Here is an 18607-nt window from a genome sequence, read left to right as displayed (position 1 = left end):
CACATGCATATTGAATACTTTAGAGAAATTAAGGCAAGAAATCTGTTAGATGTAACTTTTGTTCAGTGAATTGGTTAAGTTAGGGAATTGCATTAGTCTAACAGGACATACCTTTAGCAAACTTGAGTTTTCACACATGTGGTTCACAACTGTCTGGGGCTGAGGCAAATAAAATGAGAATCCCTTAGAGTTCTCTTCTGATTATGCAGTCCCTGATTTAGCTTCCAGTTCCTCAAGTTACTCCAGTGGGTGTGCAAACCAGTCATAGATAAGAGAACCAAATGCTACTTTGCTACAATGTAAATAACATCAGTAGTTTGAGTATAACCAGGTAACACTTGAAACAGCTGGACAGAAAATATTTTTAAATGGTCAAAGTGCCAGTCATAATAAATCACACAGAATAGGAGTTTCTCTGCATTAAGATTTAACTTTCAGTCTAAGCTCCTTCACAAAAAAAAAAAAGGCTAAATAATCCTCTTTAAGAAGCCTTTCATGTCAAATTACACACCAATCAGCACCTACAAACACTAACAGAGCTACTAAAAAGGTAGACCCAGACGTGCCTGGATTAAATGCTGTCTGAAGCAAAGTGAAATAAGCTTGAAAGCTCTAACAGACTATTAAATGCAGTTCCATAGGTGGTCCAAGTTGCTCTCTCCACCTGCTTTGTGTCAGGAATCAGTTCTTTTACACACACATTTGGGTCAAAAAATCCCAAACCAAACAAACTCAAGGAAATACCAAACAACAACAACAACAACAGAATCCCACCACAACAAAAAGACAACAAAGGAAATAAAATTCTACTTAAAGAATTTAGAACTGCACCTGAAAAACAACCCACCCCAAAACACAAAGAAGTCTTTAAGTAAAATTGGTCTTACAATACCAGTCTTTATTCAAGACAGATTGAAAATAAATACTTGCCAGTAGTTCACTTACTCTGAAAACAGAAATCAAAAATAATCTACTTCATCAGTATTAACCATTTTAAAATTAGCTGATGAGCTCCAGCTTATTTCAAGTACACATAAATTTCAAGGCAACAGAGAATGTATTTATAATTTTTATGTGTGTGTATGTATACACACATATTGCATATATACACATATTTTGCTGCCACCTTGTGAACAGTCTCTGAATAAGGAGGTTTGGTTCACACAGACCCAACTCTGCCATCTTTGTTCACATTTAGACCAACTGACTTTAACACAGATACTTTTTAAATGGGTGTTCAATGTGACAAAGGATGACTGAATCAAGTGCTTAGTGCAGAAAATTTTAAAAGGCTGAATATAAGAGCTCTTACTCTTTCACAGTTTCCATGCACTTGTGTCCCAGTTTATTGCCACAACCATTATGGAAAACATCACTAAATTCTTTCTGATAAAAATATTGCAGCTTTGCATCCAAGCTGTATGGCTGTCTTCAAAACAGAATAAGCTGGTGTCTGAAAAAAGAATAAAAGATTAAATACATCTCCTGAAGTGTTTTGCTTGAACCAAAATGTGATAAGGAATAGTAAGCATCATATAAAAACAAAAAACACACACACAAAAGAATCTCACCTGCATTTGTAGTCTAATTGACCATAGAGAAAACTAAACTAAAATCTATCAGCTTTGCAGAATATTTCCATTTCTCCACAAATGTAATTCAGGAGAAAAATAAGGAGAGAAGCCACACGCTTCTCATCTATTATTCCAGGGAGCACAGAATTCAGTTCAATATTTCCCAGTTCCTAACAGGGTTGTGACCATCTACCAAGATGATGCCTCAAGTTCCCAGCTGTATGTGTAGCACTTATTAGCCTTATCTTCAAAAATATCTAATCTAAACTTAAATTACAATAAAATTTAAAATTTTGCAGAGCAAACCTCTAGGGAAAACACAGTCACTTCAACACTTGAGTTCCAACAGATTTGGTTGTCCTCCAGAAAAATGAAAGCTGTAATATTGCAGAGCTTTCTTCTATGGATCTTTGGGAAAGAACAACATTTTACTTACTGCTTCTGCATCGTGCTCTATCCCAATGTCATGGTGCTCCCGTTCATCATCCCGAAATTGCTTTATTACCTTTAGAAATAGCAGGTAATTAGCAAGTCTACTTTGCAGACAAATCAAGGCAGCTGGTACACAAAACTATCTGCCATTGACCACTGCATGCACCACAGCAAGCTGAGGTCTCTCAAGAAACTTCTCAAAGATCTGAATCTCTAATTCAGAAAGAAGGGAATTCTTTACAGTATTCTCCAAAGAAAGTCTTTAAGGCCAAGGTGCTGTTTAATATATCACTGTCTTTTTCACTGTTTAAAAAAAACTTATAGTCACAGTAAACTTTTAACACTGATTAGTTTCACCCGCACACATACATTACTCTGACAATCAGAATAAGGAAATTAAGGTCTCTTTCTTATCAATCTTTCCCTGTAGGCCAACTGGGATTTTGTCTATTCTAAAAAACTCTTTTTTCTTTTTGAGTTTTTCAACTGGGACCAAAAGGCACTGTGTGCAGCTCTGGGCCCTGCAGTTTAAGGAGGATGTGAAGGTACCTGAATGCGTTCAGAGCAGGGCAACAAAGCTACTATGCAATCATATTTCTGCCTTTTGTTTCCCCTTCAAACCCTTCCTTTTAATTAAAATTAATCAAAATTAAAGCACAATTCTCCCACTCAAAAGGGAAATGCTGAGTTACTGAAAGTATGCTGAAGATAACCCAACATATATTTTAATTTTGGTGCTTGATCAATTTAGTGTTGCTGAAGGAAAAAAACATCCTTTTATCTTAAGTTTCTGCTGACTTGAGCATTCTAAGTGACAGACACAGAGATCTACTGTAAATTCTACGAGCATGTCATTTTTAAAAGACTAAAGTTGCATCAGGTGATTCAATGAGTTTGTTAAGCTACTTTTTAAGTCAGTTAAATACCTGCAATAGTTCTTTGTACTTTTCTGGATCTTCTTCCATCAGAGTTCGGATCTGGTTGTTGTAGTGGTCTGATATACTCTCTTCCACTGCCACTGTGCAAGCCATGGCACCCTTCTTTCCCAGTAAAGCACTTCCAGCCCCTGTGGTTGTGGTGCCAAACATACGAACACAATGAAATCTGAAGCAACACAAATAATTTGCACATTTGTAGACTTCGTAAAATGACAACAACGAAACAACGATAACAACAACAACAATAATAATACAAACCCACCTAAAACAAAACCTGCTACATTCCAGAAAGGCAATAAAACAGTAGGTCGAACTCTGTATGCAACCATGAGCTCATTGAACTTTTTCAGGTGGACTTTTTCTTGATTCCACATTTGCTGCAAAAGAGCCAGATCACAGTGAAGTACAAAATCACAGAAATTAAACGTTTCCAGTAAAAGTAATAAACGCAAAGAAAAACGAAACAAAACCACACTGTAACAGCTAAGGTAACACTATAACATCACAGAAAAAATGAAGAAGGGCAGACGAGGATAGTAACAAAAAGGCAACATAAAAACATTTGGGAAAATAGGACAACACTACAGCATCTGTAATACTGGTAACTTCCTTAGCAAGTAATCCTCCCCCCTCTTCACAAACACACCCGTTTGGACGTGCTTAGAAAAAGATGTACAACAAACTTGCCACGAAAGCGATGACCTTTCACCTTCATCCGGGGCGCTGTTAATTAGACGCAAATTAACACAGCGCTCGCCCCCAGGCCCACTGACCTGGATGACCGGTCCCACGCTCGACCTGCCCAGCACGGCCATTTGCCCCGCGTAAATGCGGTTGGCCCCGTACTCCCCCGCGTGGTCTACGCGGATGATGCGGTCTATGATGGGCTTGTTGATGCCCTGCGGAGCCGCCTGCGTGCTGCACGGTCTGGGAGCGGCCCCGCCGGCGGGCACAGGCCGCGGACCTGTCGGAGAGACAAAGGTGACACGAGCTCCGCTATGCCCAGCCCCAGCCGAGGCGCTGCCCCCCGAGGGGCCGGGCGGCTGTGCGGGGGACAGGCAAGAAGCGGAGGGCAGGGCCCGTACCGGGCCCGCAGCGGAGGCACCGGCGCCGCCCCAGCGAGAGCCGCACCGCAGGGAATGCAGCCACCGCCGCCATCGCGCTGATCCACGGCGGCTACTCTGTAACGTCATCACCGCGCGCCGGCTCCCGCCCTATCACGACTCCGATTGGCTCCCCCGAGCCGCCGCATTGGGCAGCCCAGCTGTCAGTCAGAGCCGGCGTCGCCCGGTTGCCGTGGGAACGGGGGCGGGGCTCACCATTCCCGCCCCCCGTGGCCAAGGCGGGAACCGCGGGTGGAGCGCTGAGGGCGCGGGCCGGCCCCGCCCGCAGCCACCGCAACCTGCTTCAAAACATCACACCTTGGAGTAAAAAATAGAACATTTATTGAACGCTAATCTCTTTAAAATGAAGGCAGAAAACATCCCGGAGCATTACATAAAAAGAATAGTGTCTCACATTAACCAAAGAGCAGATTTCAAGGAATATACACAATTCTGTACAGAAAATACTTAACATCAATCTTTAAATAAAGGAATCTCTGTTAGTAGCCTCCCGGTACACACCGCTGGGACTCACATGGCCCCAGCAGTACAGATAAGCGAGAAGAAACGTGAAATTAAGGGGCACTGACACACAGTGCTACCAACCAATAACTCTTAAATATTCACATTTTAGAGTAAAAAGAACAGTAGTCAAGATGCTCACACAAGAATAGAACACAAATAATAATGCTTTAAAACATTAAAAAAAGGGGGAAAAAAGAAAAAGAAAAAAAAGGCCCCTCCACAGCAGCTGGTGCCCAAGCAGGGCTGTGCCTGCTGACCTGGCTGCTCTTCTCCTCCTACCCCCCAGTGTTTATTCAGAGCTCTTTTATCATAACATTTATATTGTTTTCTCTGAGCCATTCTGCAACATTATCCAGTGTTCAACCGCACTTGCTACTTCAGAGCAAAATAAATATAAAAGCCTCATCTCTAAAAATATTTAGAAAACTGATTTCAAACCCATCTGTGGTATTTTCTTCTCCCATGCACCGTTTCAAAATACTTGCCTACATCTTTTTTTTGCTTCAGTTTTAAAAAGAGAAGGGAGTTGGAAACATGTAGTACCATACTCTTCCCCTCCCTCATGATTCTTAGAGCATAATTTGTAAAAACAGTACAAGAGAGTTTCAGTTATGATCACATTTTACCCCAACTCCTTGGAAAAACAGGACTTAAATCCCAACAACCCTGAAGCTGGAGCAGCAATAAAGTGTCCCACCATACAATTTTTCTGAACAGGTCTAACACAGTATAAATTAGCTGAATGTCCAGTTTTGGAAACTTTAGGCCCTACCGGCTTAATCAAGACTAAGACCACAAGTGTCCATTACATAGACTGCAGTGCCATGGTGCCAGTCAGCTGCTCAATTTTGTGGTGCTGCAGATGCTTCTACTCTTATCTTGTGGTTCTGGGAGTTTCAGGAAGTCAAGTTCTTTTGGCTTTCATGGTTTTCAAGGACACCTCTTAGCTTCTGTTATCTTTCTGATTAGGAACATCTTGTCACGACTCTCCTGGAAAGACAGAATAAAAAGTATGCTCTACATGAACAGTGTTAATACAAGTTATCTATGAACAGCTCATGTCTTTATTAGAAATAAATAGGTGTGCTCACTACATTGTACTCTCATTAGTGGCTCCCAGGACACTCTCAACTGCCTGAACAATTTTAAGTTTACAACAGCCTTGACTTCATTTATCTCACATTATGTCACACATTAACAGTTCTGCATTGAGCCTTGTAAAAGCATCTCATACACCTAAAAATTTAAAACTCTACTTCCAAGAAGTATAACAACAGTGAGCAAACAAAAATAAAAAGCATGCAATAATTTTCAGAATTCCTAACTGATCTGCAAACCCTTCAAAAAGCAGGCAAGCTTTTGTACCTAAATTCCCTAATCCTCAAAAATCTCTCTCCAGCAGTTTTTTTTTCTACAGATGGGTTGTTAAATTCTGTATCTAAAAGAAGCATTACCAAGAAATGGGCTATTTCCTAAGAAAGTGAGAAGTCTCAGTAGTGAAGCTGGGTTCCAACTCAAGCAGTTTGTCAGAGCACAGCACACGAGTGATGCCAAACCTGGCAGCGGCTTTTGATGGCCACAAAGCAGCATTTCTGCACTAGCAGTCCTTCCCCAAAGGACTGGTTAGCAGGGACTCGTTCCACTTTCAGTACCTGCTCAAGAGGTGCTGGGACCTGCTTTCAGGAACGAGACCAGACATGATGCAGTAGAAATACAGGCCTGGAGGGAAGGGTAGGGAGTCAGGTGCCTGTTTGTGAGGGCAGAAAAGGAAACAGAAGTGGGGGTTCTGCAAGACGGTGGAGGGGACAGGAAGCACAAGATTCAGGTTTTCTTTTGGCAGAAAAAACACATGGATGGGTGGATTTAAGCAAGGCAACAGATGAAAAACAGGGACACAGCTTCTCAGAGGCCTATTTCTTGCATGTGCGTTGCCTGATAATACCAGACCTTGGTAGAGTTGTAGCTGACACCCATGAAAATGAACTGCACTGAGAAACACCAACTCTGCTGTGAAATACCATAATTCTTTGGTTATTTTCCTGTGTAATTTGTAAAACATTCTCCACTGCCTGTGCAAACACCAAGTATCCAGGAGACCATAAAAACCGCTGTTCCTCTGCATGCCTCATTTCTGTGCCCCTAAAGTTCTCTTTGTTGTGTCAGTAAACTGGGTCAAATCTCACCAAAGCCAGTTGTTCTTCCAGCCGCTCAACCACTCGTTTGTGTGCTCCAGCCAAGGCCATAAAATAGAACATAATGAGGCTGCAAACAACAAACAAACACTGTATGTTAGCATCATGCAAAACACCATCGGTCACAAAAAGGCTGTTATGGGCTAGAGAAATGGTCAGTTTGCGGGTTCAGATAAGAAGTTGTTGGAGAAAAAGAAATATTTCTTAAAAAAAGAAAAAAAATCAATATGCTGCTGGGGTAGGTCGGGCATAGCTCTGCTCAAAAGCATCTGCTGAGAGATTTGTGCTGCCAGCAGGCAGGGCCTGTGTTAGGGAGTGCCAGGGGACAGGGAGGCACGACACAGATGTTACGGGCTGCATTCTGACATCTCTGTCTAGACTGTTAGTTCCTGCCCTGCTCCAAGTGTATGTATGGGGGGGTTGTTCCTGAGAAATCAGGTTTAATGAGGCTTCATTGGAGTAACTCTGCTCCCACTGGGGTTTCTAACTAAGGTAAGCAGCCACAGATGAGTATGGCAGCCATTTTGTATATCACATATCCCAGTGTAATCTGTGACTCTGATTATCCACAGTGCATTAAATGATGAAAAATAACAAGAACCACAACGGTAGAAATGCCTATATAAATCATGTATTTTCTTTTCCAAATAATAAGCAGTAGGGTAGAGTGCAAGTCATCCTTCACCTTTTACATGGACTTTATGATAAAGTAAAAAAAGAAAAAAAACAAACAAAGAGGACTTGAGATTTCCTGTATACATAATAACAGATCCAGTTGACTGCAAATGAAAAATGTGGTCTAATAGATGTTTGGTATTAGTTCAGTAAGGAAGGAAATAAAGCTGCATAAGTGAATCAGGTCTCCACAGTACTCACCAAATGACCATAAAAAAAGGCACTGCAAAGGCTTCTGATGCCATGCCAAAAAGGACCTGCTGCAGACCTTTTGGAAACCCACGTATTGTATCTGGAACAACTTCCCATGAAGTGTTAAAATTCCTAAATGGCCCACACGCCTTGGAGGAGGGGATACTGTCAAAGAAGCAGAACAGAAAGAAGACGTTACACCAAAATGTAAAGATAAAATAATCCAACACAAGCCCAGCACCATTTTGCCGATGGGGTAAAAGTGTCCTGTGTCTTTAAAACTGCAATTTTTGTTTATACGAACTGAGTTATAATTTGATGTATTATACACTATATATTTCATTCCAATTTATCATTCCAAAGTCATGTGTCTGCTTTTACAGAACTGACAACTTTAGAACAAGTGTCACCTTCAGAAAAGTTAAGCTGTCACTTACCTTGCTATGCTGACTCCCACAGGAATAAAAGCCAAGATGAGCCCAATCAACAGCACTGCCAGGAAGAAAAAGTTGGAACTTGATGCCCTGATAGGCCTATCTGCAGGTTTTCGTGCATGTATCAAACTGATCTGAGGAGGGAAAGCCAGCAAGACTGTTACCAGTACATTTATATACATACATCCGAGTATACTTTCCCCACCAGCTGAATTTTCCATTCTCAAATGTGCTACCAGCTACTACACAACCACCCTCCTTTGATGCACATGGGCTGAAAAGGGCTAAGACAAGAACGCCTTACATTTTGGTCTAAGTCTCCTATTCTGATTAAGAATTTGGCCCAGGGGACCCCATGTACTTTCACAGTCAACAGACACACCCAACCCAGCTTGGATTTTCCATTTTGCTTCCAAATTTTTAGCAGTTTTGCGAAATTTTGCCCAAGTTCTAAGCTGTGTTGCTAATAAATAGATTATTGCAGGAAAGTGCTGTAAAGTAGCTTTGGTACATAAAAAGATTTTATTAAAAAAAAAGGACAAAAAATTGAAGAGGTAGTAACTGAAATGTGGCTTTGCTTGATCTCAAAGCAAAATTCTACCTTCACTTAACAGTAAAAAACCTACAGAAAATGGAATACCATTGCCTCATTCCAGTACCCTGCATCCACAGGTGTTTTTGTTTCAGATCACCTGCATACCTAAATACCTATATTACAAAAACCACAGAGATGTGCTTAGTTTTCTTTGTTAACCATACACCTTCATTACCTTTTTAATGTAAAAGATGATGAAGTATTTAACAGTTGCTATTGCAGGGAGAAGTGGTGAAAAGAAGGTTCCAATCCAGCAAATAGTCTGCCCATAAATGATTTCAAGGACATTGTCAGAAATTCTAAATTCCGACAATCCCCACCACTGAACTGGCTTGCAGGAGCAATGAGTAACTAACAACCTAAAACCAAAGAATATCATTAGTCCTAAATTTAAGTTATAGTGCTCAGATGAATTCTAACACATTTGGAACACACAGAATTTATCATTTAAGCATTAGACAGCATTACAGAAAATGTCTGAAGAAAAAAAAGTCTCAAATATCAAAAGCTTGACAGTCACCTGAATAACAAACAAGTACTCAAACCACCAGAAATAAGTTTATGTGTATTTTAAAATTGGTAACCTGGTTGGAACTAAGAGGAATTAATAACAGAAAAAAGAAAATATGTTTCATATGTCATTTGCAAAATATGTTCAAAAACCAGAGATACTTACTTTCTAGGAAAGTCCACAAACAGGGTCATACCCAGAATTATAATAAAATCAAATATCATCAGTTTATACATTTCTTGTCCAACATCAGATTCCCAGCACTATAAAAACAAGTCAGGAAAAACAAGATTAGCAGTCTAAATAACAAGTGAAAAATAAATCTGTCCATCACTAAAGCAACAAACGTCTCAGTTAACACCATAAAGTTCAAACTAACTCCCATTTCTAAAATATTTAAAGTTTCAGAGCTCCCATGCCAAGCTTTTCACTTGTTTGTTTTTGGTAAGTTTTGTCTGGTTTGGGTGGTTGGCTATTTTCTCTTTGTGTTTTTTTTGGGGTTTTTCTTTGAAGAAAAACCATTTGCCTTATTGGAGCAAAAAGCAGCTGCACAACTGTCTCCAAAACACAGCCACCTCAAACAATACTCAAAGTAGACAGAAAATCTATGCCAAATGATCATCTGCCACTGGACTAATTCCAAGTTTTAGACAAACAAAAGATCCATGTAATAACTGTACTGGTTTGCACTGAGCAGTGAGAATCAGCACCAGGTATAACATGAATGGCAACCCCAGGGCTGATACTGAACACCTCTAGACAAGCAACTCTCATGGAAAACAAATCTCTGTTCACAGGTTCAGATGATTAAAGACCAAGATAAATCTGCTTACAGGATAGAGTTTGTAATTGTATCCACAGGGCTCACACTTGTCAGCGGCACAGTTGGAGATCTGACTCCACAGAGAGAACAAGAGAACACCAATATTGGCCAAACGCAGGAAGACACACCTGGAAGAAAGGCAAAACTTAATTCCAAACCTGCCAAAAGAGAGTCACTTGGCTCACTTTGCACAGGAGTCCAAGGAAGCCTTGAAACACAAAAAGGGTCATGAAGAGCTTTAACAGAACAGCCAGATAGATAATAAACACATTTCTTTCCTTAGTAGTAAGTTAAATTGCTTTTCACTTTCCCAGCTTTAGGCTACAGTCCCTTGTTTCTTTTCTCAATGTGGTTCCTCGATCAGTCATTTCAGCTGCAGATCTTGATGCTGCAATGGGTTGCAATTCTCTCAAGTACAATTTGGGAGGCCAGGTGACAATTCTGTGTGCATCATTTCCACCTCATGTAGCTCCAGGCCTTCCAAGGCACTTAGCCAAATCAGAAATACAAAGGACAGGCTTGCAGAGTTCAGATGCTTCAACCCAGACCTCACTGCCTTAAGGTGCCAAACACCAGTTCTTCATGCTCTCACACTAAAGTATCTTTTACCCCAAAACTTTTAACTTCTACCTTGTGCTTCAGTCACTGCTGTACACACACATCTGCTCATTCAAGGGAACTGCTGCACACAAAGCAGTGTGAATCCACAGCTCTGCGGCCACAAATTCTTTACTGACTATTCAGGTTGTTGAAGATGTCCAGACCACACAGCTAAATGGGACTGAGAGAAAAACTTGGACACTGAGATGATTGCACTGCACTGTCATCAAAACAGATTGTTCCCAGATGTAAAGTTTCCAACTAAACATTAGCCAAACAATGCCTGCTTGGTTTCCATGACCAACTTCTCTGCTTCTTGATATTTCAATGTTTGCAACACATATAACCTACCAAGAACAAGTTGTTCCAACATCCAAGGCCACAATAAAAACATCTTTACCTCATGAGTGTCAGTATGATCTCAAAGGCTGGTAAATAATCTTCAAATTTGATCAGAAATGAGAAGATCTGAGGACCAATGAAGTTGGCCAGTGTGATCACTATTGAAGGCAAATACTGCACTAAGAGATTAGCCTGGAAGTTCGTATTGCTGATGTCCTGCACAAGAAGAGACGAGAGAAAGACAATAATTCAACACATTTTCCTGACACCATGCTCTCTCCAGCTACCCACCAGCCTCTCTTGTCCAGGATTCAGGTAGCATCTTTTACTCTGTCTGCATTCTCCACCTACATTTGCACTGGGCAGTAAGAATCAAATATAACATGAATGGCAAACCCATCTGATTCCAAATACCTCTAGACAAATTCCAAATACCTCTAGACAAGCAAGTTTCATGGAAATCTCTATTCTATATACTGCAATCCTGATCACTGCTATCTATCTCTGCAGTTTGCTGCCACACACCCCTGCCTTCTCCTGCTCCCTTGACCAGTAACTCCCTCCACCTCCAGGTAAGAGTATTTCTGTGCTTCCCCAAAGCTTCTGTTTCAAGTGTGTCTGACTATGTTGCTAATCAGCACCAAGGCTACCAGTTTTAAACCTACTCGAAGTGCAAACACTTTTCAAGTTATTCTCACTGATGCCAAGCAGCTCCCCTGACTTTCCTACCTTCCTGACAAGCCCTTCTACCTGCTCATTTAGGCAAGGTCAGGATACAGACCCTTAAGCATAAAGCCCACAGTAAGTGAAGGTGGTTTTTGAGTTGTTCAGTGTTGTGTTGTGCTCTCCTTTGCCCTCAAACAATATCTCTGACACAGTTAGTCCCCGTTTCCTGCTTCTGTCTCTACAGTCCTTGCAGTTTACAGAAGTTAAGAGTTAGGTCCACCATGAGCATAACTTTCCCCATGCACGGCCAGGCCCATCACATCAGCAACAAACACAGGGGAGAGAAAAAGTGCAGTCCCCATTCCTACCAGGCTGACTGAACCCTGGGGTCCTACAGAGAAGTCAATTACTGTTGCAAAACCGTCATAACTGTTGTCTGCTCTTGATCTGCTTCTGAACCACTCTTTGTCTGCTTGTCCTGCCAGGGGCCAACAACCCCACCCAACCTGATTCTTTTCCCTACTGATGCAAGAACCTTTGATTTTGAAAACTTCTCTGTGTTCAAAGCCTTCCTGTTTCCCCACATAGCGGTAACTCAAGTCACAATACAGATCACAATCTCTGCTCTGCCTTCCCTGGCAGTGCAGTTTTGCAGTTGAGCAGTGAACTAGATCACGCTGAAGCTGATCACCATGAAGTTTGCTTTAAGCAGATCAGTTCCCTCAGCCAGTTCACTGCCCAGACCCAGCAGGTCACAGTGAGGTGAGCACAGTTACATGGGAAGGGAAGTGAGGGCTGGTCTTCTTGTCAGCTGCCTTAGCTCTGAGGCACTTGACACCGAAGCCTCTGCAGCAAAGGGAGACATTACTGGGCTTTTTTTTTTTTATTTGCACATTGTTCTTAATCTTTCCTGCTCTCTCCTACTAAAAAGAATTGTCTGTACAAAGCATTTTCAGATCCCTTGCATAAAAGGTGCTATATTAAGATACTTGACTCTTTCACAATAGTTCCTCTTGCTGTAATCACCAGCCTCGACTGAATCTGTCCTAATGTCATTTCTGATACTCACATTGGACTTCTCTTGAGAGAAGACAGTTACTCTATAAATAGAATAAAAACATCCTGATAAAATGGCAATAACAATTATATTTATAAATATTCTCAGAGAGTAGATGCGTAGCTCTTCTTTTATTGTCCTGTCAGCTATTTTTTGCTTCAGTCTTTCTTCCTCCAAGTCCATCTACAAACGAAAGAAAAAAAAGAGATGCAGTTTTCTGGTGCAGCATACAACACTTGGCACCACATCTTCTACCTCTGGCATGTGCAAATCCATAGCCTGCTCTAGGAGGGTCAGCACACAGAACTGAGAGTGCCTTTTCCTTGACACAAATGGGTCCCCCTAGGAATGAAAGTCCCTGTGTGCTCAGTTTCCTCAGGCTGGGGGCCCTGCAGCCACAGACAAGTGTCTTGCAATCCTCTTATCTTTGCTAGATCAGTAACATATTTCCTTGAGGACAGAAAGACAGTTTGCGTGTTCATTGTAACAGACAGATCTCAGATAGCTTGGTACTAAACTCTGAAACGAGTAAATCAGCTCCCCCACCTCATTACTTCTGCAGGTAAGTAACCAGTCCTCACCACTATGGCTCAAACTTCCTTCTCCTACTCGTTGTGAAGGAAAAATTGGGGGGGTGGCACATAGAGAAGAAAGTACAGTCTTGAGCAGCTTGTCATGAAAACTTAACATAATTCGCCTTATCTGATGCGAAAAGACAGTATTGCCTGTGAAGGCAATTTAACCTGGGCAGACCCACACATTACCCAGGTATTTTCTGAGGATTTATTTCCATCAAACAGCAATATTAAGGGGCAAGTTCTTCTAAAGTGTGAGTTCTAGAGGCAAAAGTGTGGTAAGTAAAGGAGATTCTGGTTATATGATGAAAAAAGATGGCTGTGAACTTCACCAGAGCAGAAAGCAACTCACTGTAATTCATGAAATCTGTAATTATTGCTTTGTGGTTTGAAGTGGAAGTATCTTCTCAAAGGTAATTGTTTCACTACACAAATCTCCACTTCCAGTGTACAGAGAGCAAAAAGAAGGTACTTGTTTCACCAAAAAAGCCTTTCAGACCCTTTTTTTCAGAGCTTTTGGGAAATCTAAGCTGCATCAGCATTTTGTATCTGCACATGTGCCAAAGACACCTAAGTGAAAAGTCTTTCAGTATCTTCTTACTGCAGCAACACTCTCAAATTGTATGAGGAGTACCATTTGAATTTTATTGCTCCCCAAATAACTGCCTACTGCACTGCACACTTAAAACCCAGAGCACTCAGACTGATTCCTGACAGTACAAGGGTTTTGCCCACAGCTGGGACAGCCTTTCCTGTTGGATTATGTAGAAACTAACACAGGAAGCAGGACTGGAGTGTGAGGAAGAGGCAGATAAGACAAGCAGCCAACAGGTTGGCCTCAGTCCCCAGTGGATGGGGGAAGGGCCGATAATCCCGATTCCAACTACCTAGAAAGCAAGAGGATGTGGGCTGCCCTGCCCCCAAAACAAACTACTTCAGTCCTTATTAACCTTATTCCATTATTTGCAAAATTACACACCTCTCTATTTTAGCCACTTAAGCCATAAGAAACTATCATCACAGAAAGATGGAAGTTACTCACCTGGAGCTCATATTGCAAGCTACGGTGTTTGAGCTGAGCTGCATTGGGATCTGTAATGCAGAAGTCCCACCCTGCAAAGACTTTGTTACAGTAACTCTGAAATGGGTCTGCATCATGCACTAAGTTCTGCTTAAATCCTTCCACAGACCTAGAGAAAAATGCAACTTTATATCACTCATGAGAAGACGTATTTTATCCACAGCAAAAAAACATGCTGAAGCAACCTGGCTGATCAAAGACTGAACGACCCCCTCTATGAGCAAACTGCTGCACTTGCTTTGCATCAGTGAGGCACTGGGAGGCTTTCAGAGAGAGGTTCTCAGCAGCTGAACCTCGCTGGCACAGGTTACTCCCCCCTGCACTCAGCCCCAGTCACACCTTCTCACCTCACCCAGCGCTTCTCTGACACTGCAAAGAGCTGGCTCAGAAAACTTGAGAGGGTGAAAATCAAAGCCACAGCCAAAAATCCCAAAAGAAAATCCCCCAACAACTACTGTATAGTTGAGGGCCTTTTATTTATATGTATGTGTACATATGAAAAACTGATACTTCAAATTTTTTTCTTTTTTTTTTATTTTTGCTGGCTCTTGCTTCCCAAGCACAGACAAAGGCTACTGTGGCACTGCATCCTCAAGCAGAAGATTCTCTATTTCCATATAAAACAGTTCTGGAATGCAGCATGTTCCCTTCAAGTAGGAATACAATGTAAACTGTGCAATAGGTAGCAGTAAATAAACTACATCAACATCTTTACCTTTTTATTATCCATAGGAAACTTAATGCAAGGTAGGCAAATGTAGCCAGGAGGTATGCCAGGGGCAAGTTGTACCTCATGACACTGATCCATACAGCATCTACTGTGTAATAGCCATAGAACAATCTTGTCACTTCAAGGAATCCCTGGGAAAACATAAATTTGAAACAGAATATGTAACAGCAGCAGCAACTGCCCTGTTAAATCCAACCTGGCATTAAGCAATCACTTTGTAAATTTAAAATTGAGGCCCTCAGCAAGCTACAGCAGTCTGTAGCTTCTAAATACTGCCACTGCCTCTACCAAACTGTGATGCAGACACTGTGTGATTAGAATCCCTCCCCTCTCCAGTCAAATTGCTCTAGGACACAACACTGGGACCTTACACAGAGAGCACAATAGGCAGTGTGCTCCAGAACACACAAGGGTTTAGCAGCTGGGGAGGAGAGGCCAGGCTGCAGCACGTGGCCAGCCAGGCCTCGTGGTTGCTGAGTAATTAGTTTGAAAACGCCCCTTCTCACAGATAAAGGCTAGTTTACCCCAGTGATGCCTCACCATTTTTCAAAATTATCAAAGCTTCGTTCCACTAGTGAAATGTTTTCACATTTTAAATGTCATGCAAGACACAGAAACTTAATTAAAAAAAAAATACCTAATTACTTACAGTGCCACTGAGCAAATCTTGGAGGTAAGTATAGAAGTAAACAAGTCCCTTATTACCACTAGGTTCATAAATTGAGCAGTTATAATCTGTCAAAAGAAAAGCATGAAAAGTCACTGAAATCGCAATGCCCACTGAACTGCAAGATCAAGTTAATTCAAACATGGCACATTCTTATAAAAAAGCATTTCTTTGTTCTGGGAGGTGGAGGAGAAGCTGATGGAAAGCGGGAATCTTACAGCTGTACACAGAGAAGATGTTTACCTGTGTTCTTTGGAGAAATGTTAGCAACGGTACTGTTGAATATTCCATAGTCAGAAATGATGGTGGGAAGAGTAATAAAACCGAACATCAGGATAAAAATTATAAAATTCAGCAGGACCAGAAAACGCAGGAAGGAGAAGTAGGACTGGATGCCAGTACCAAATCTCCCTGGGAATAAAAGAAACAGGTGTCAATAATTAAGATGATAAAATAATTGAAAATACAGAATGGGCAGATTATCATTTAAGTTACATTGAATTAACTGAAGAAACATTGCTAAAGCCAGTTCTAAGTACTTCAGACTTTTAGCAATATAACTAAAAGGCACGTTGAACTTTTAAATAATTTTCTCTGATATATATTTCCTTCTAGCACATCGTGGATTTTACACTCAGCAATAATAAGGGAAGAAATTAACTTCTTAAACACATGTAGTTATATCTGAAACTACACTCACACATGTAATACTGCCAATAACAGAAGCAATTTTGAAGAGGAGAAATCGACATCAGACAACCAATACCTTCAATGCTGTGAATATCACGTCGCCAAAGCACCAGGTAAGATGACAACCCCTTGGCTTCACTGAGTACTTTTTTCAATGATTTACTGTTAGCTTTTTTCCACTTATTCCATTTAGATAAATATTTTATATCAGCCTGCTGAGAGTCCCTGAGAATCAAGAAATACAGTTACTGAGCACGAGAAATAACTTTTCACTGCATGTAAGAGGGCCCAGCCCGATGGAGCCTGCCTGCAGCCTTCAGGGGAGAGCACAGTGCTGGGAGCTGGAGTAACACACACAAACTGTCCCCATCTGATCCTCCTGCTAATGGCGACATCAGCTTCACTCAAATACAGCAAGTTCTCTCACAAAAAACACTTGCCTCTCTCAGAGAAAAAAAAATACCCAATTGACAATAGCACAACACAGAAAAAAATATGTATCTGAACTTCCCAGTGGGATCTCAGGGAATTGCCATTAATGACTTCATATTTACAAATGGCTGGAAAAGGAAGAGAAGATTCTTTCCTCAAAACTTCTGACCTCAGCATCTCCACCAAGAGGCTCTTAAAACATTTCTCTAAATTATTTATCTAAACTATGTTGTGTTAAAAAAAGAAAAAAAGAAAGGAGAGAGAAAGCACACTACAGAGACTTAAATATTTCATTTTCATTTTATAACTCTAACTTTTATATCACAATCCAGCACATAACAGAAAACAAATGTTATTAAAATAATTAATTTTTCATTATTCAGTTTTAATAGCTTTTTGAAAAGTTTGCTGGGAAGTGCCAACTCAATGAATTTAAGAAAGTAGTTTTTGCCACATCTGGGGTGCACTGTTCTAATAACAATCTGCAAACAAGACTGAGGACGTGCCACTGTCTGTAATTTTTAACTACTTCTCACTTATGGATTTTCATATTATATGCATACATTTGCATTTTAGAAATTGCTGCATGGTCAGCAACAGTATCAAAGAGAATTCTGAGTGGGTCAGAGTTTGCATTTTATTGTTTCTTTTAAGAGACCTGGAAAATAGACAAAACTTCACAGAAAACTTGAAGATGGACTTGCATGAGCAAATGTTGTTCCAGCCTCTGGTGCCACCAAAGAAGGGCAGCAGTTGAGTGCCCACAGACACTGTGCTGGGGTAGAAGACAAAGGTTTCAGTTTTAAAAGACTTTGTACACAACCCTAAAGTGCCTAAGTGATGCAACTGCCACACCACTGCCGCGTGTGCTGTTGCCAGTTTGCTTACCCTACTCAGCTGAAAGTAAAATAAGCATTTTGGCAGGAAGCCGAATTAAATCTATACACAACAATCAAACAGGCAGCAGACGACCTCAGCTTTAAGTGCAAATACAGCTCTTCTGAAAAGATTTAATTTAGTGGAAACTACAGGCTGCAGCACGTAGTGTTTCAAACAGACAGACACCCTGGAGAACCGTCTGGCCCCTGTTCGGTTTGCATTTTAAATAGAGGCGTGGGCTGCATATTCATCTGAGTTACAGAAGTTGAGTGTTCAGCTTTCAGGACGTTCATACCAAGCACTTTGTGTTGGCAGCTGCTGCACAACATGCAGAGCACTGATCTGCAGAAGTGCCAAGAAGCCCCACCAGAATCTCTCAGTGCTAACATGTGTAAACAAGCTTGGGACATTGCAACCCCACTTCTCCCTCCAGTTCCTTTTTCTTAGAGAACTGAGGTTTAAATACCCAACTTCAAAAAAAAATTCAAGGTATCGAGCACTTCCCTTTACCGTGATCTAGATCTTCTGCTACTTCTTGTGTACACACTATAGGGTTAAACATAACTCCAGGGTCAGGCTGTTTCCCACTGCTCTTGCAATAGAGTAACTCCTGTTCTCTGTGGAGTACCAGACATGAACTGCAGTTTCACCTCTCTCCTGGTTCATAACAGAACTACGAGGTACCTGATTTAAAGGTGCAGCTGTTCCCCGGCAGTGTAAAACCACATCCTGTACCCTCCCTCCTCACAGCAGCTTTCAGCCCAACAGCGAGACATGAGACAACAAGCAGAGAAACCCAGGCGGGGCCAAAGCATGCTCTTTGCAATCCCTCCCTCCGGGGGGCTACCACCAGGGGGGCAGGGACTGCTCACAGCCCACAGGGAAGAGCCGTTT

General features: G+C 41.4%; 2 protein-coding genes across 3 annotated transcripts; both read right to left on the bottom strand.

Annotated features, from left to right (window-relative positions):
• Nucleotides 1–1333: 1333 nt before the first annotated feature.
• Nucleotides 1334–4120, bottom strand: COQ7 (coenzyme Q7, hydroxylase). The gene is made up of 6 exons (XM_017813323.1): nucleotides 4030–4120; nucleotides 3718–3908; nucleotides 3207–3321; nucleotides 2933–3072; nucleotides 2011–2079; nucleotides 1334–1453 (listed from the first exon to the last, which is right to left on the bottom strand). Exons 1-6 carry the CDS (start codon nucleotides 4100–4102, stop codon nucleotides 1376–1378), a joined length of 666 nt encoding a protein of 221 aa, XP_017668812.1. The 5' UTR covers nucleotides 4103–4120; the 3' UTR covers nucleotides 1334–1375.
• A 252-nt stretch (nucleotides 4121–4372) lies between these two features.
• TMC7 (transmembrane channel like 7) lies at nucleotides 4373–16633 on the bottom strand. Of its 2 annotated transcripts, XM_017813398.1 has the most exons (14): nucleotides 16479–16633; nucleotides 15956–16123; nucleotides 15695–15780; nucleotides 15031–15176; nucleotides 14277–14424; nucleotides 12672–12842; nucleotides 10995–11152; nucleotides 10005–10122; nucleotides 9337–9434; nucleotides 8836–9019; nucleotides 8069–8199; nucleotides 7641–7796; nucleotides 6756–6834; nucleotides 4373–5562 (listed from the first exon to the last, which is right to left on the bottom strand). In XM_017813398.1, the coding sequence occupies exons 2-14, from the start codon at nucleotides 16041–16043 to the stop codon at nucleotides 5503–5505; spliced, it is 1623 nt and encodes a 540-aa protein (XP_017668887.1). In that variant the 5' UTR covers nucleotides 16044–16123; nucleotides 16479–16633; the 3' UTR covers nucleotides 4373–5502. The 2 variants fall into 2 exon arrangements, with proteins under 2 accessions (XP_017668887.1, XP_017668888.1); XM_017813399.1 differs by lacking the exon at nucleotides 12672–12842.
• Nucleotides 16634–18607: the final 1974 nt, after the last annotated feature.

This window comes from Lepidothrix coronata, unplaced genomic scaffold, assembly GCF_001604755.1.
Source record: "Lepidothrix coronata isolate B3197 unplaced genomic scaffold, Lepidothrix_coronata-1.0 Scaffold41, whole genome shotgun sequence".
Taxonomy (NCBI): Eukaryota; Metazoa; Chordata; class Aves; order Passeriformes; family Pipridae; genus Lepidothrix; species Lepidothrix coronata.
This window is presented reverse-complemented; position numbering and strand designations above follow the sequence as displayed.

Bases quoted from the DNA above. Each gene is read 5' to 3' on its own strand.
- COQ7 (XM_017813323.1), bottom strand. From the start codon at position 4,102: ATGGCGGCGGTGGCTGCATTCCCTGCGGTGCGGCTCTCGCTGGGGCGG. The intron at 3,322-3,717 runs GTCAGTGGGCCT...GCTCTTTTGCAG, and splicing joins GCGTGGGACCGGTCATCCAG to CAAATGTGGAATCAAGAAAA. The intron at 2,080-2,932 runs GTATTTAACTGA...CTATTTCTAAAG, and splicing joins AGTACAAAGAACTATTGCAG to GTAATAAAGCAATTTCGGGA.
- TMC7 (XM_017813398.1), bottom strand. From the start codon at position 16,043: ATGTTCGGTTTTATTACTCTTCCCACCATCATTTCTGACTATGGAATA. The intron at 14,425-15,030 runs GTAAAGATGTTG...ATTTTTCTCTAG, and splicing joins TTCCTATGGATAATAAAAAG to GTCTGTGGAAGGATTTAAGC. The intron at 10,123-10,994 runs GTAAAGATGTTT...CCTTTCTTCCAG, and splicing joins ATCATACTGACACTCATGAG to GTGTGTCTTCCTGCGTTTGG.